This window comes from Salvelinus namaycush, chromosome 1 (genome assembly GCF_016432855.1).
Source record: "Salvelinus namaycush isolate Seneca chromosome 1, SaNama_1.0, whole genome shotgun sequence".
Lineage (NCBI taxonomy): Eukaryota > Metazoa > Chordata > Actinopteri > Salmoniformes > Salmonidae > Salvelinus > Salvelinus namaycush.
The window spans coordinates 35,432,665-35,446,070 of record NC_052307.1 but is presented as its reverse complement, the minus strand read 5'-3'; the positions used below and the strand labels follow the sequence as shown (position 1 = coordinate 35,446,070).

The window sequence follows — 13,406 nt, the reverse complement described above, 5'->3', positions numbered from 1 at the left end:
ACCATCCGAAAGTCACGTAGCAATCCTAATCCTCGGGGAGTAAAAAGATAAATTCGTGATTTGTGCATCATATCAGGCAGCCATATATAGTCTTCAACGGGATCAAGATAATTTTTTGAAAATCGTCTGTGGTGAGAGCTTATTTTGGAAATAACTTAAAAATTGGGTTAATGCAACAGTTACTAAAGGATATTACTGGAAAAATGTGCTTGATAGGCTATTTGGTCTTTGTGCTTCTTATTAAATTAAAGCAACTTTGGCTACTTGTTCTTATATGCCACGTATAACCAAATGCACTCTGATTTCATGTTGATAATGACATTTGGTTGTTAACGGTTTCTCTGTCTAGACTTTTGTATTTGTAAAATTGATTGTAGACGATAATGAGAATACATCGCAGTCTGTTTCACAATGTTCACAAATAAGGATGCCAGCATATTGTGGGAACGCTGATATTATTTATGCCAGGAATGGATAGTTGTGGGATTTGTGATATGAAAGGTGCACAGTATTCAACTACAGTTTAGTTGCAGTTACTTGGGGTGAGAGAAACAAAATGCCTCTGCTTTTGTGGACACTGATCTTACTGATTTCTCACATGATGCTTTGTGATTGCAGTCTCTATAGCCCATAGTAGTTGTGTAATTAGGTTGCAGAGAATGTTAGTTAAATGGCATACCTATGTATTATTGGTTCTGTGCTGTTCTGTGCTATAAATCAATGGCATGTGCCAGGAGTTCTAGTTTACTGTATTGTCCTTGAAGGAACAGTGAATAACTATTCAAGTTGATGGTTTGGTTAACTTTGGTGCACTTTCTATGAGCTGCCTGTATGTAATGCATTTATAGAGTCTTCTCTCACCATCCCGTAGTGCACGATGAGACTCCTTTTAGTGCTTCTATAATTATCCAGTTAGTTCTACACATTATAATGGTCTGAGCAAAGTTTTGGGAAGGCTCCAACTCTTTCTGAGCTGACATATTGAACCTGGAACCACCACTTTATGACCTAGATGCCCTACTGCGACGAGTCAGTGGAAATTATGTGTCTAGCATTCTCGAGGGGAAACATGACAAGTACAAACTAGTGACCTGTCACACCCTGGCCTTAGTTATCTTTGTTTTCATTATTATTTTAGTTAGGTCAGGGTGTGACATGGTGAATGTATGTGTTTTTGTAGTGTCTAGGGTGGTTGTAAGGTTAGGGGGGTTATTAGAGTAGTTGGGTTTATGTTTAGTATAGAAGTCTAGCTGTGTCTATGGTTGCCTGAAGGGTTCTCAATCAGAGACAGATGTCATTAATTGTCTCTGATTGGGAGCCATATTTAAGGCAGCCATAGGCACTAGGGTTTTGTGGGTAATTGTCTGTGTCTATGTGTAGTGGTTGTGTCAGCACTATCTAGATTTATAGCTTCACGGTCGTCTGTTTGTTGTTTTGTTTCGTTTTCCTTCTGAAAATAAAGAGAAGATGTATTTTTCACGCGCTGCGCCTTGGTCCTCTCTCTCTCCTAAAGACGATCGTGTCAGAATTACCCACCAAACCCGGATCAAGCAGCGTGACAAGCGGCAACAGGATCAAGGATTCATGGACATGGGAGGAGATATTAGATGGTAAGGGACCTTGGGCACAACCGGGAGAATATCGCCTCCCTCGTGAAGAGCTGGAGGCAGCGAAAGCCGAGAGGAGGCGATATGAGGAGGCAGCACGGAGGCAAGGCTGGAAGCCCGTGAGTACTACCCAGAAATTTCTTGGGGGGGGGGGCTAAGAGGTAGTGGGCCGAGGGCAGGTAGGAGACCTGCGCCCACTTCCCAGGCTAACCGTGGAGAGCGGGAGTACGGGCGGACACCGTGTTACGCAATAGAGTGCACGGTGTCTCCTGTACGTGTTCATAGCCCGGTGCGGGTTATTCCACCTCCCCGCACTGGTAGGGCTAGATTGGGCATTGAGCCAGGTGCCATGATGCCGGCTCAACGCGTCTGGTCTCCAGTGCGTCTCCTCGGGCCGGCATACATGGCACCAGCCTTACGCATGGTGTCCCCGGTTCGCCTACATAGCCCGGTGCGGGTTATTCCACCTCCCCGCACTGGTCGGGCGACGGGGAGCATTCAACCAGGTAAGGTTGGGCAGGCTCGGTGTTCAAGGGAACCAGTACGCCTGCACGGTCCGGTATTTCCGGCGCCACCTCCCCGCCCCAGTCCAGTACCACCAGTGCCTCCTCCACGCACTAGCCCTATGGTGCGTGTCTCCAGCCCTTTACCACCAGTGCCTAAACCACGCACCAAGCCTCCTGTGTGTCCCCAGAGTCCTGTGCGTCCTGTTGCTGCTCCCCGCACTAGCCCTGAGATGCGTGTCCCCAGTCCGGTACCACCAGTTCCGGCACCACGCACTAGGCCTAATGTGCGCTCCCAGGGTCCAGTATGCCCTGTTCCTTCTCCCCGCACTAGCCTGAAGGTGCGTGTCCTTAGCCCGGTGACTCCAGTTCCGGCACCACGCACCAGGCCTACAGTGCGCCTCATCCGGCCAGAGCCATCCGTCTGCCCAGTGCCATCTGAGCCATCCGTCAGCCCAGTGCCATCTGAGCCATCCGTCTCCCCAGCGCCATCTGAGCCATCCGTCTCCCCAGCGCCATCTGAACCATCCGTCTCCCCAGCTCCATCTGAGCCATCCGTCTGCCCAGTGCCGTCTGAGCCATCCGTCTGTCCCGAGCCATTAGAGCCGCCCGTCTGTCCCGAGCCGTCAGAGCCGTTAGTCAGTCAGGAGCCGCTAGAGCCATTCGTCAGTCAGGATCTGCCAGAGCCGCCAACCAGACAGGATCTGCCAGAGCCGCCAACCAGACAGGATCTGCCAGAGCCGCCAACCAGACAGGATCTGCCAGAGCCGCCAACCAGACAGGATCTGCCAGAGCCGCCAACCAGACAGGATCTGCCAGAGCCGCCAACCAGACAGGATCCGCCAGAGCCGCCAACCAGACAGGATCCGCCAGAGCCGTCAGCCAGCCATGAGCAGCCAGATCCGTCAGCCAGCCATGAGCAGCCAGATCCGTCAGCCAGCCATGAGCAGCCAGATCCGTCAGCCAGCCATGAGCAGCCAGATCCGTCAGCCAGCCATGAGCAGCCAGATCCGTCAGCCAGCCATGAGCAGCCAGATCCGTCAGCCAGCCATGAGCAGCCAGATCCGTCAGCCAGCCATGAGCCGTCTAGCCAGGATCCGCCAGAGCCAGCCAGCCAGGATCCGCCCTTCAGCCTGGTGCTGCCCCTTATCCTGGTGCTGCCCCTTATCCTGGTGCTGCCCCTTATCCTGGTGCTGCCCCTTATCCTGGTGCTGCCCCTTAGTCCGGTGCTGCCCCTTAGTCCGGTGCTGCCCCTTAATCCAGTGGGGTTAAGTTGGCGGGTGGTCAGTTGGAGGAGGCTACGAAAGCGGGTAGTGACTATGGTGGGGTGGGGACCACGACCAGTACCAGAGCCGCCACCGTGGACAGACGCCCACCCAGACCCTCCCCTAGACTTTATGCTGGTTCGCCCGGAGTTCGCACCTTAAGGGGGGGGTTATGTCACACCCTGGCCTTAGTTATCTTTGTTTTCATTATTATTTTAGTTAGGTCAGGGTGTGACATGGTGAATGTATGTGTTTTTGTAGTGTCTAGGGTGGTTGTAAGGTTAGGGGGGTTATTAGAGTAGTTGGGTTTATGTTTAGTATAGAAGTCTAGCTGTGTCTATGGTTGCCTGAAGGGTTCTCAATCAGAGACAGATGTCATTAATTGTCTCTGATTGGGAGCCATATTTAAGGCAGCCATAGGCACTAGGGTTTTGTGGGTAATTGTCTGTGTCTATGTGTAGTGGTTGTGTCAGCACTATCTAGATTTATAGCTTCACGGTCGTCTGTTTGTTGTTTTGTTTCGTTTTCCTTCTGAAAATACAGAGAAGATGTATTTTTCACGCGCTGCGCCTTGGTCCTCTCTCTCTCCTAAAGACGATCGTGTCATGACCATTTTTTTTTATGTCTCAACATAGAATTAATGTTGTCTTTCTTGTGAAAGAAGCATTCTAGGTGGATGCTGCTGTGTTTAGTTTATCTGCCTGTACATATTGGTTTCCACTGAAGACCAAATGGAGGCAGAGCTTCCTGGATACCTTGCTTTGTTTGGCGGAAGCTAAATTACTTCTGTTTGATCCAAGAGGTCACCATTTCATAGGGTGGGCCATCTTATACTTTTGAATCTTTACCTTACATTTGCGCTAGGAATGTTTTTTGTGATACTGTACTGCACTCCACTTTGAGCCCTTAAATCTTTGAGTGCTGAAGCAGGATGGAATTTAAATTTAAGATATGGTCATATATCTTAGATCCTAGATCACATTTGTCATAAAGTACTGTAGATTCTGTGTGTATCTTATCCATGTGGTTTAATGAAAACATTAGGATGGTTATTAGGCTGTGAGGAGATGCAGACCCTACGGGCTTGATTCCAGCTGTCGGGCTTGATTTTGTAACGTCTATGTTTTTTAACTTGTGTAACCAACTGCCCACGTTACATTGAAGAAAATAGAAAGATGCTGGAAAATGGAAAGATCCAACCCCCACTGCCAGACATACATAGCCTTTAGTTTACATCACTTGAAAGCCACTATATTGTTGAATTGCTTAATGCCTTGTGTGAAATGTTGCTGCAGTCTTAAGGAGTTATGCTTTTTTTAAAAAATCAGGAATCAAGGTAAGACGCAAGTACAGACTGTGTGAAGTAACAATGTTTATTGCAACCACAGGGGCAGGCAAACGACAGGTCAAGGCAGGCAGTGGTCGAATAACAAGTAACAGTGAAGAGGCGACTCCGGGATGCTGGCTTTCTAGGCAGAGTTGCAAATAAAAAGCCATATCTCAGATTAGCCAATAAAAAGAAAAGATTAAGATGGGCAAAAGAACACAGACACTGGACAGAGGAACTCTGCCTAGAAGGCCAGCATCCCGGAGTCAGTCGCCTCTTCACTGTTGACGTTGAGACTGGTGTTTTGCGGGTACTATTTAATGAAGCTGCCAGTTTAGGACTTGTGAGGGGTCTGTTTCTCAATCTAGACACTCTAATGTACTTGTCCTCTTGCTCAGTTGTGCACCAGGGCCTCCCACTCCTCTTTATATTCTGGTTAGAGCCAGTTTGCGCTGTTCTGTGAAAGGAGTAGTACAGAGCGTTGTACGAGATCTTCAGTTTCTTGGCAATTTCTCGCATGGAATAGCCTTCATTTCTCAGAACAAGAATAGACTGACGAGTTTCAGAAGAAAGTCCTTTGTTTATAGATATACAGTATATTTGGAAAATTTGTTTAAAAAGGTATAGTCTTTGTAAATTCTATCATAAATAGGACTGGTGGAGTTACAGTATGTCACACATGCAGCTAACAAAAACATATGGAAATGTCTGCTCTACTCAAAATTATAACCAACTAATTGCAGCATTACAGCAAAAATTGAAGAGGCAAGAGGTCTAATGAGTACAAATGTAAGGAACTTGTCTGTCAGCCCTGCATTAAAGACCAAAATTGTCTATAGAAAATTGTAATAAAAAAGTATACCATTTTAACTTAAGGACCAAGAAATTGACAGCTGTCCCATATAGATTTCTCAGAATAAGAATAGACTGACGAGTTTCAGAAGAAGGTCTTTGTTTCTGGCCATTTTGAGCCTGTAATCGAACCCACAAATGCTAATGCTCCAGATACTCAACTACTGAAAAGAAGGCCAGTTTTATTGCTTCTTTAATCAGAACAACAGTTTTCAGCTGTGCTAACATAATTGCAAAATGTTTTTCTAATGATCAATTAGCCTTTTAAAATGATAAACTTGGATTAACTAACACAGCGTGCCATTGGAACACAGGAGGGATGGTTGCTGATAATGGGCCTCTGTACACCTATGTAGATGAAAAATCTGCCGTTTCCAGCTACAATAGTAATTTACAACATTAACAATGTCTACACTGTATTTCTGATCAATTTGATGTTATTTCAATGGATAAAAAAAAGCTTTTCTTTCAAAAACAATTACATTTCTAAGTGACCCCAAACTTTTGAACGGTAGTGTTTTTCTCTGTGACTTCATGCCACATGACATCCTGCCATGATTGACCAGAGCGGAGTGATAGTTTGTTGTTAAGCCCCCCCCAAGCTTTGACTTCCAGGCCTCATTCATGTTGTTCTCTAGAGCCCGGGTAAATTCATATTAGGAAAGTAGGTATTGGTGGAGCACTCATTGCCAGCGGCTGCTGGTTGATTGGCTGTGAGTAGACATAGATTTTTTTTAAACAACCACCCCTTCCATATCCCACTTTAGAAGTGCAAATTATCAAGAGTAAGCTTATTTATGGTGCTAGAATACTATCCTGTATTTTTTAAATGTATATTTCGGAAATTGTTTTTATTGTATATTTTATATAATTTGGTTAAAAATTCAAAAGGCACTTGCACATCTGAGCTATCTTTTTGCAGGTGCATGGTGCAACAGTTTAATAAAATTAGAAAAATGAAGAAACCCGCACACTGCTCTTGATAGTATCACTGCTCTTTAATAAGCTTGATATAATTTGGTTGAAATGACTCTACCCCATGAGGGAAACCAGTGAAAATGATTGGCTTTCGGTTTCAACTCTCCACCTCTGTTTGAATGTGCCTATTCACATTTTTGGGAGAACTTTCACAGGCTTTCATAATTCATACTGAAAGGTAGAGGCTGGTAGATGCTACCCCAAGCCCAACTCTGTTTCACCCCACCTAGAAAAACTGTACCTCAATTGACCCTTCACCAAGCCCCACCACAGAATTTTGGGTAACCAATCACAGCGCAATGGATAGCAGCTTTCGTCAGTCCGACACCTCGTACAAACTCATGTTTGAAATCATGAAAGCCAGTGTGTGCAATAGCAAAAACAAAGATTTCTTTAAAAAATGTATTGGTTAAATGGCTCAATAATATAACAGTGCACCAGGGGTACTTGCTACTGTGATTCCTGAAATGCAGAGCCTGTATGGAGTATTTTCTAATCCAAAATTATATTTTTGTTACATTGTTTGCTAGCTCAGCTGGTTAGCTAGCTCTCAGTCTCATTGATTACCAAACGTTGATAACGCTTGCTAGATAGCCTCTTAAAGTACCACAAGAGCAGAAATTCAATTTTTTTTTACTGAAAGACGATGCCCAGGGCTTACCTATGATGTTGCACAACGATGGAAGTCAATAAGTCAAGGTTTTAGTCAAAGTATGATATATTTGGGCTTGAAGTGGGAAATCTGAAGGGGGGACTTTTTTTCTCGAGTCAATGCCGTGTTTCCCCTATGATATGACATGCTAATACTTTTAGTCTACATTTATTTTCAGCCAAACAGCTTTTCTCCAAAACCTACACTGTACTATGGAGCAAATTAAAATAGGGGTGCAAACCTATGCTTTTGTATCTCCACTTTTTTTTTTACCAGAAAGTGTACATAAACCATTGGAAAATTGGTAAATGTTCACTTATTTTTTAGCTAGTCTGTATTAAATATACGATATATACAGTGCATTCGCAAAGTATTCAGACCCCTTGACTTTTTCCACATTTTGTTCAGTTACATCAATCTACACACAAAGTAATTTTTTAAATTTAAAAATAAATAAATAATGATTTACCTAAGTATTCAAATCCTTTCCTATGAGACTCGGAATTGAGCTCAGGTGCAACCTGTTTCCATTGATCATCCTTGATGTTTCTACAACTTAATTGGAGTCCACCTGTGGTAAATTCAATTGATTGGACATGATTTGGAAAGGCACCTGTCTATATAAGGTCTCACAGTTGGCAGTGCATTTCAGAGCAAAAACCATGCCATGAGTTTGAAGGAATTGTCCGTAGAGCGCTGAGAAAGGATTGTGTCTAGGCACAGATCGGGTGAAGGGTACCAAAACATTTCTGCAGCATTGAAGGTCCCCAAGAACACAGTGGCCTCCTTCATTCTTATATGGAAGAACTTTGTAACCACCTAGACTCTTCCTAGAGCTGGCCGCCCGGCCAAACTGAGCAATCGGGGGAGGAGGGCCTTGATCAGGGAGGTGTCCAAGAACCCGATGATCACTCTAACAGAGCTCCAGAGTTCCACTGTGGAGATGGGAGAACCTTCCAGAAGGACAGCCATCTCTGCAGCACTCCACCAATCGGGCCTTTATGGTAGAGTGGCCAGACGGAAGCCACTCCTCAGTAAAAGGCACATGACAGCCTGCTTGGAGTTTGCAAAAAGGCACCTACGACCTACGACTCTCAGACCATGAGAAACAAGATTCTCTGGTCTGATGAAACCAAGACTGAACTCTTTGGCCTGAATTCCAAGCGTCACATCTGGAGAAAACATGGCACCATCCCTACAGTGAAGCATGGTGGTGGCAGCATCATGCCGGGCAGATGTTTTTCAGCTGCAGGGACTGGGAGACTAGTCAGGATCGAGGGAAAGATGAACGGAGCAAAGTGCAGAGAGATCATTGATGAAAACTCTAGAGCACTCAGGACCTCAGACTGGGGCAAAGGTTCACCTTTTAACAGGACAATGACCCTAAGCACACAGCCAAGATAACGCAGGAGTGGCTTTGGGACAAGTCTCTGAATGTCCTTGAGTGGCCCAGCCAGAGCCCGGACTTGAACCCAATCAAACATCTCTGGAGAGACCTGAAAATAGCTGTGCAGCGCGCTCCCCATCCATCCTGACAGAGGATCTGCAGAGAAGAATGGGAGAATCTCCACAAATACAGGTCTGCCATGCTTGTAGCGTCATGCCCAAGAAGAGTCGAGGCTGTAATCACTGCCAAAGGTGCTTCAACAAAGTACTGAGTAAAGGGTCTGAATACTTATGTAAATGTGATATTTTTTAATACATTTGCCAAAATATATATTTTTTTATGGGTTATTGTGTGTAGATTGATGAGGGAAAAAAACTATTTAATACATTTTAGAATAAGGCTGAAATGTAACAAAATGTTGAAATAGTCAAGGGGTCTCAATACTTTCCGAATGCACTGTTTAATCATATAAATCTATGTAACTGAAGGGATTTGGTCAAATTTAGCAGAGTAAGATTACAAGTACAGTCCACAGAGAGAACTAGAAAAGTACTAGTTCCTCCCAAAACCTTTGATTGCAGTGGGGTAAATCAGGGTCACACGGAGTGATTCTTGGTAGTCTTAAACAAATCTACTTTGAAACAAAAGTATACAATTGTTTTCTTAGCAAAAAGCATTTTCTCAAGCAAGAATTTTGCTAGGATGTCTTGGTGTGGTTTCAGTGGGGAGGGGAAACTGATAATTTGCTGTTATTGGCAGAGAGGTTTGGAACTCTATTCTTATTGGTCTATTAACTAATTTATCACATGGTGATGTCACCATGGAAGGCCAAAGCTCCCTCCCACCAAAACAAGCAGAAATTTCTGGCGGTCTTTTCATGTAGCTCTTATACTAAAGGGGCATTATTATCATGTTCACAATTTTACAGTATGTTTCAAATCAAATTTTATTTGTCACGTGCCGAATACAACAGGTTCACCTTACAGTGAAATGTTTACTTATGAGCCCTTAACCAACAATGCAGTTAAAAAAATATGGATAAGAATAAGAAATAGAAGTATCAAGTAATTAAAGAGCAGCAGTAAAATAACAATAGCGAGACTATATACAGGGGGGTACCTGTACAGAGTCAATGTGCAGGGGCACCGGTTAGTTGAGGTAATATGTACATGTAGGTAGAGGTTTTAAAGTGACAATGCATAGATGATAACAACAGAGAATAGCAGTGATGTAAAAGAGGATGGGGGGGAAATGCAAATAGGCTGGGTAGCCATTTGGTTAGGTGTTCAGGAGTCTTGTGGCTTATGCCTGGTATAGAGGTCCTGGATGGCAGGAAGCTTGGCCCCAGTGATGTACTGGGCCGTTCGCACTACCCACTGCAGTGCCTTGCGGTCGGAGACCGAGCAGTTTCCACCAGGCAGTGATACAACCAGTCAGGATGCTCTTGATGGTGCAGCTGTAGAACCTTTTGAGGATCTGAGGACCCATGCCAAATCTTTTCAGTCTCCTGAGGGGTAATAGGTTTTGTTGTGCCCTCTTCACGACTGTCTTTGTGTGCTTTGGACCATGTTAGTTTGTTGATGTGGACACCAAGCTCTCAACCTGCTCCACTACAGCCCTGTCGATGAGAATGGGGGAATGCTTGGTTCTCTTTTTCCTGTAGTCCGCAATCATCTCCTTTGTCTTGATCACGTTGAGGGAGAGGTTGTTGTCCTGGCACCACACGGCCAGGTCTCTGACCTCCTCACTATAGGCTGTCTCGTCGTTGTCAGTGATCAGGCCTACCACTGTTGTGTCATCGGCAAACTTAATGATGGTGTTGGAGTCGTGCCTGGCCATGCAGTCATGAGTGAACAGGGAGTACAGGAGGGGACTGAGCATGCACCCCTGAGGGGCCCCTGTGTTGAGGATCAGCTTGGCAGATGTGTTGTTACCTACCCTTACCACCTGGGGGCGGCCCATCAGGAAGTCCAGGATCCAGTTGCAGAGTGAGGTGTTCAGTCCCAGGGTCCTTAGCTTATTGATGAGCTTGGAGGGCACTATGGTGTTGAACGCTGAGCTGTAGTCAATGAATAACATTCTCACATAGGTGTTCCTTTTGTTCAGGTGGGAAAGGGCAGTGTGGAGTGCAATAGAGATTGCATCATCTGTGGATCTGTTTGGGCGGTATGCAAATTGGAGTGGGTCTAGGGTTTCTGGGATAATGGTGTTGATGTGAGCCATGACCAGCCTTTCAAAGCACCTCATGGCTAGAGATGTGAGTGCTATGGGTCGGTAGTCATTTAGGCAGGTTACCTTAGTGTTCTTGGGCACAGGCACTATGGTGGTCTGCTTAAAAGATGTTGGCATTACAGACACGGACAGGGAGAGGTTGAAAATGTCAGTGAAGACACTTGCCGGTTGGTCAGCGCATGCTCGCAGTACACGTCCTGGTCATCCGTCTGGCCCTGCGGCCTTGTGAATGTTTACCTGTTTAAAGGTCTTACTCACATCGGCTGCGGAGAGTGTGATCACACAGTCTTCTGGAACAGATGGTGCTCTCATGCATGTTTCAGTGTTATTTGCCTCGAAGCGAGCATAGAAGTTGTTTAGCTCGTCTGGTAGGCTCGTGTCACTGGGCAGCTCTCGGCTGTGCTTCCCTTTGTTGTCTGTAATGGTTTGCAAGCCCTGCCACATCTGACGAGCGTCAGAGCTGGTGCAGTACGATTCAATCTTAGTCCTATTTGATGGTTCGTCGGAGGCCATTGCAGGATTTCTTATAAGCTTCCGGGTTAGAGTCCCACTCCTTGAAAGCGGCGCTCTGGCCTTTAGCTCAGTGCGGATGTTGCCTTTAATCCATGGCTTCTGGTTGGGGTATGTACGTACAGTCACTGTGGGGACGACGTCATCGATGCACTTATTGATGAAGCCAATGACTGATGTGGTGTACTCCTCAATGCCATCGGAGGAATCCCAGAACATATTCCTGTCTGTGCTAGCAAAACAGTCCTGAAGCAGATGCTAAGCTACATCTGACCACTTTGTTATTGATCTAGTCACTGGTGCTTCCTGCTTTAATTTTTGCTTGTAAGCAGGAGTTAGGAGGATAGAATTACGGTCAGATTTGCCAAATGGAGGGCGAGGGAGAGCTTTGTTTGCGTCTCTGTGTGTGGAGTAAAGGTGGTCCAAACACATAGTGTGGAAATATATATAAAACACAGCACAATCAAGTTTTTTGAATGCAATGAGCCTTTAAGTACACGTAATGTGTTACTTGTAGGGTGTCACTACCCACCTCCACTTGTTAGCTCCAAAAGTGGTTAGTAGCTGTGACTGCTTGCTGACAGTGAATGCCGAGCTATTCAGTGGCTAAATACACTGCAAGCATAATTTACCTGGTTCCGGTGAAGCAATTGTAATGACAGTCCACCACAACATACCCGATTGTCTCCTGATTAGCAAGGGGTAGTCTGTGTTTAATTTCCTTGTGTTTTTAAAACACAGTTTGAGATCATTGAGTGGATTTTGCCTGTGGTTTGAGTGGTGAATTGGACTTCCTGGGAAAATGTTGTCCGAGGTTGCAACAGTAACCAAGAGGGGCTTAGCTAAGGGTCAATTGGCGTTACTGTAATTCTTTGAATGTAGGTGAAGCACTTGCTGCCCTTATTAATCTCCTTTGCTGCAATCCTGAATTCCAAACCCCCAGGCTGTCTCCCTGTGAAAAACCATATGACAAAGTAGCCAAAGGAATTTTAAATGGGTAATGTTATTTTCCTAATCTCTGCCTACTCTCCCATAGATAACCTCTACTGTCTGACTTGACAGACACCACCATGCTGGCCGCCTGGTCGCTCCCCTGCTGCTTCACCATCCTGTTGGGCCTGTTAGAACTGTGCCGGGCCCAGTACGAACACCTAGGCTACCCACACGGCTATCCACAGGGCTACCCAGAGCCCGAGCAGGAGCAGTACAGTGCCCCGGAGCTGCCACCTGACACACCCAGGATACAGCTGCGTTTGGCAGGGGACAAGCGCAAGCACAACGAGGGGCGCGTGGAGGTTTTCTATGATGGCGAGTGGGGCACAGTCTGTGATGATGACTTCTCCATCCATTCTGCCCAGGTGGTGTGCAGGGAGTTGGGCTACCTGGAGGCTGTCTCCTGGTCTCCATCCTCTAAATATGGGAAAGGAGAGGGTAAGATGTCCGTTATTGCACTTCAAACCTTTATATGTGTAAGGGGAAGGGGAAATAATTGACTATTTTAAGGGATGTTTTTTTATTGGCCAGGTTTAACCAATTTTCCCAGTGAAACTTTTCAGTAGGCCATTTGGATTTATGTTTATTCTGACATATTTCACTGACAGACCGGCTGTACCATGAATAAATGCTGGATGTTTTGGATTACCGGTAGTGCTCTTTGTCTACGTTCTGACTCAACTTTTACCAAAATGAATAAGGCACATCTGTAGCGTAGATATGTTAGGGATAAGGTAGTCAGAGTACGTACAATCTCCGCAGCATAATTGCTGTCAGTGTCCAGTCCACTTTTCCAAAGTCACTTGGCTGTTTGACCAAGCTGGCGACAACTGGTCAGGTGAAAGAAAGATTTATCCCCACAGAGTTCTTTATGATGTATCCACAATGTGTTCAGAATCCTGATGTTTTTCAGGACGCATCTGGTTTGACAATGTCCAGTGCACTGGGAAAGAGAAGAGCCTGGCACTGTGCACCTCCAACGGGATCGGTGTGTCCGACTGCAAGCACACAGAGGACGTAGGTGTGGTGTGCAGCGACAAGAGGATCCCGGGATTTAAATTCATCAACACCATGGCCAATAATGTGCAGGTAAACGATCT

At 45.5% G+C, this 13,406-nt stretch overlaps 1 protein-coding gene across 1 annotated transcript in view; it reads left to right on the top strand.

Annotated features, from left to right (window-relative positions):
* The window catches only part of LOC120041372 (lysyl oxidase homolog 2B-like), a 66,175-nt gene continuing 52,769 nt past the window's right edge, over positions 1 to 13,406 (top strand). Inside the window, exons 1-3 of the mRNA XM_038986359.1 lie at positions 1 to 131; positions 12,350 to 12,744; positions 13,220 to 13,395. Coding sequence (XP_038842287.1) covers positions 12,384 to 12,744; positions 13,220 to 13,395 — 537 coding nt within the window. The 5' untranslated portion in view covers positions 1 to 131; positions 12,350 to 12,383. The remainder of the gene's footprint in view (positions 132 to 12,349; positions 12,745 to 13,219; positions 13,396 to 13,406) is intronic.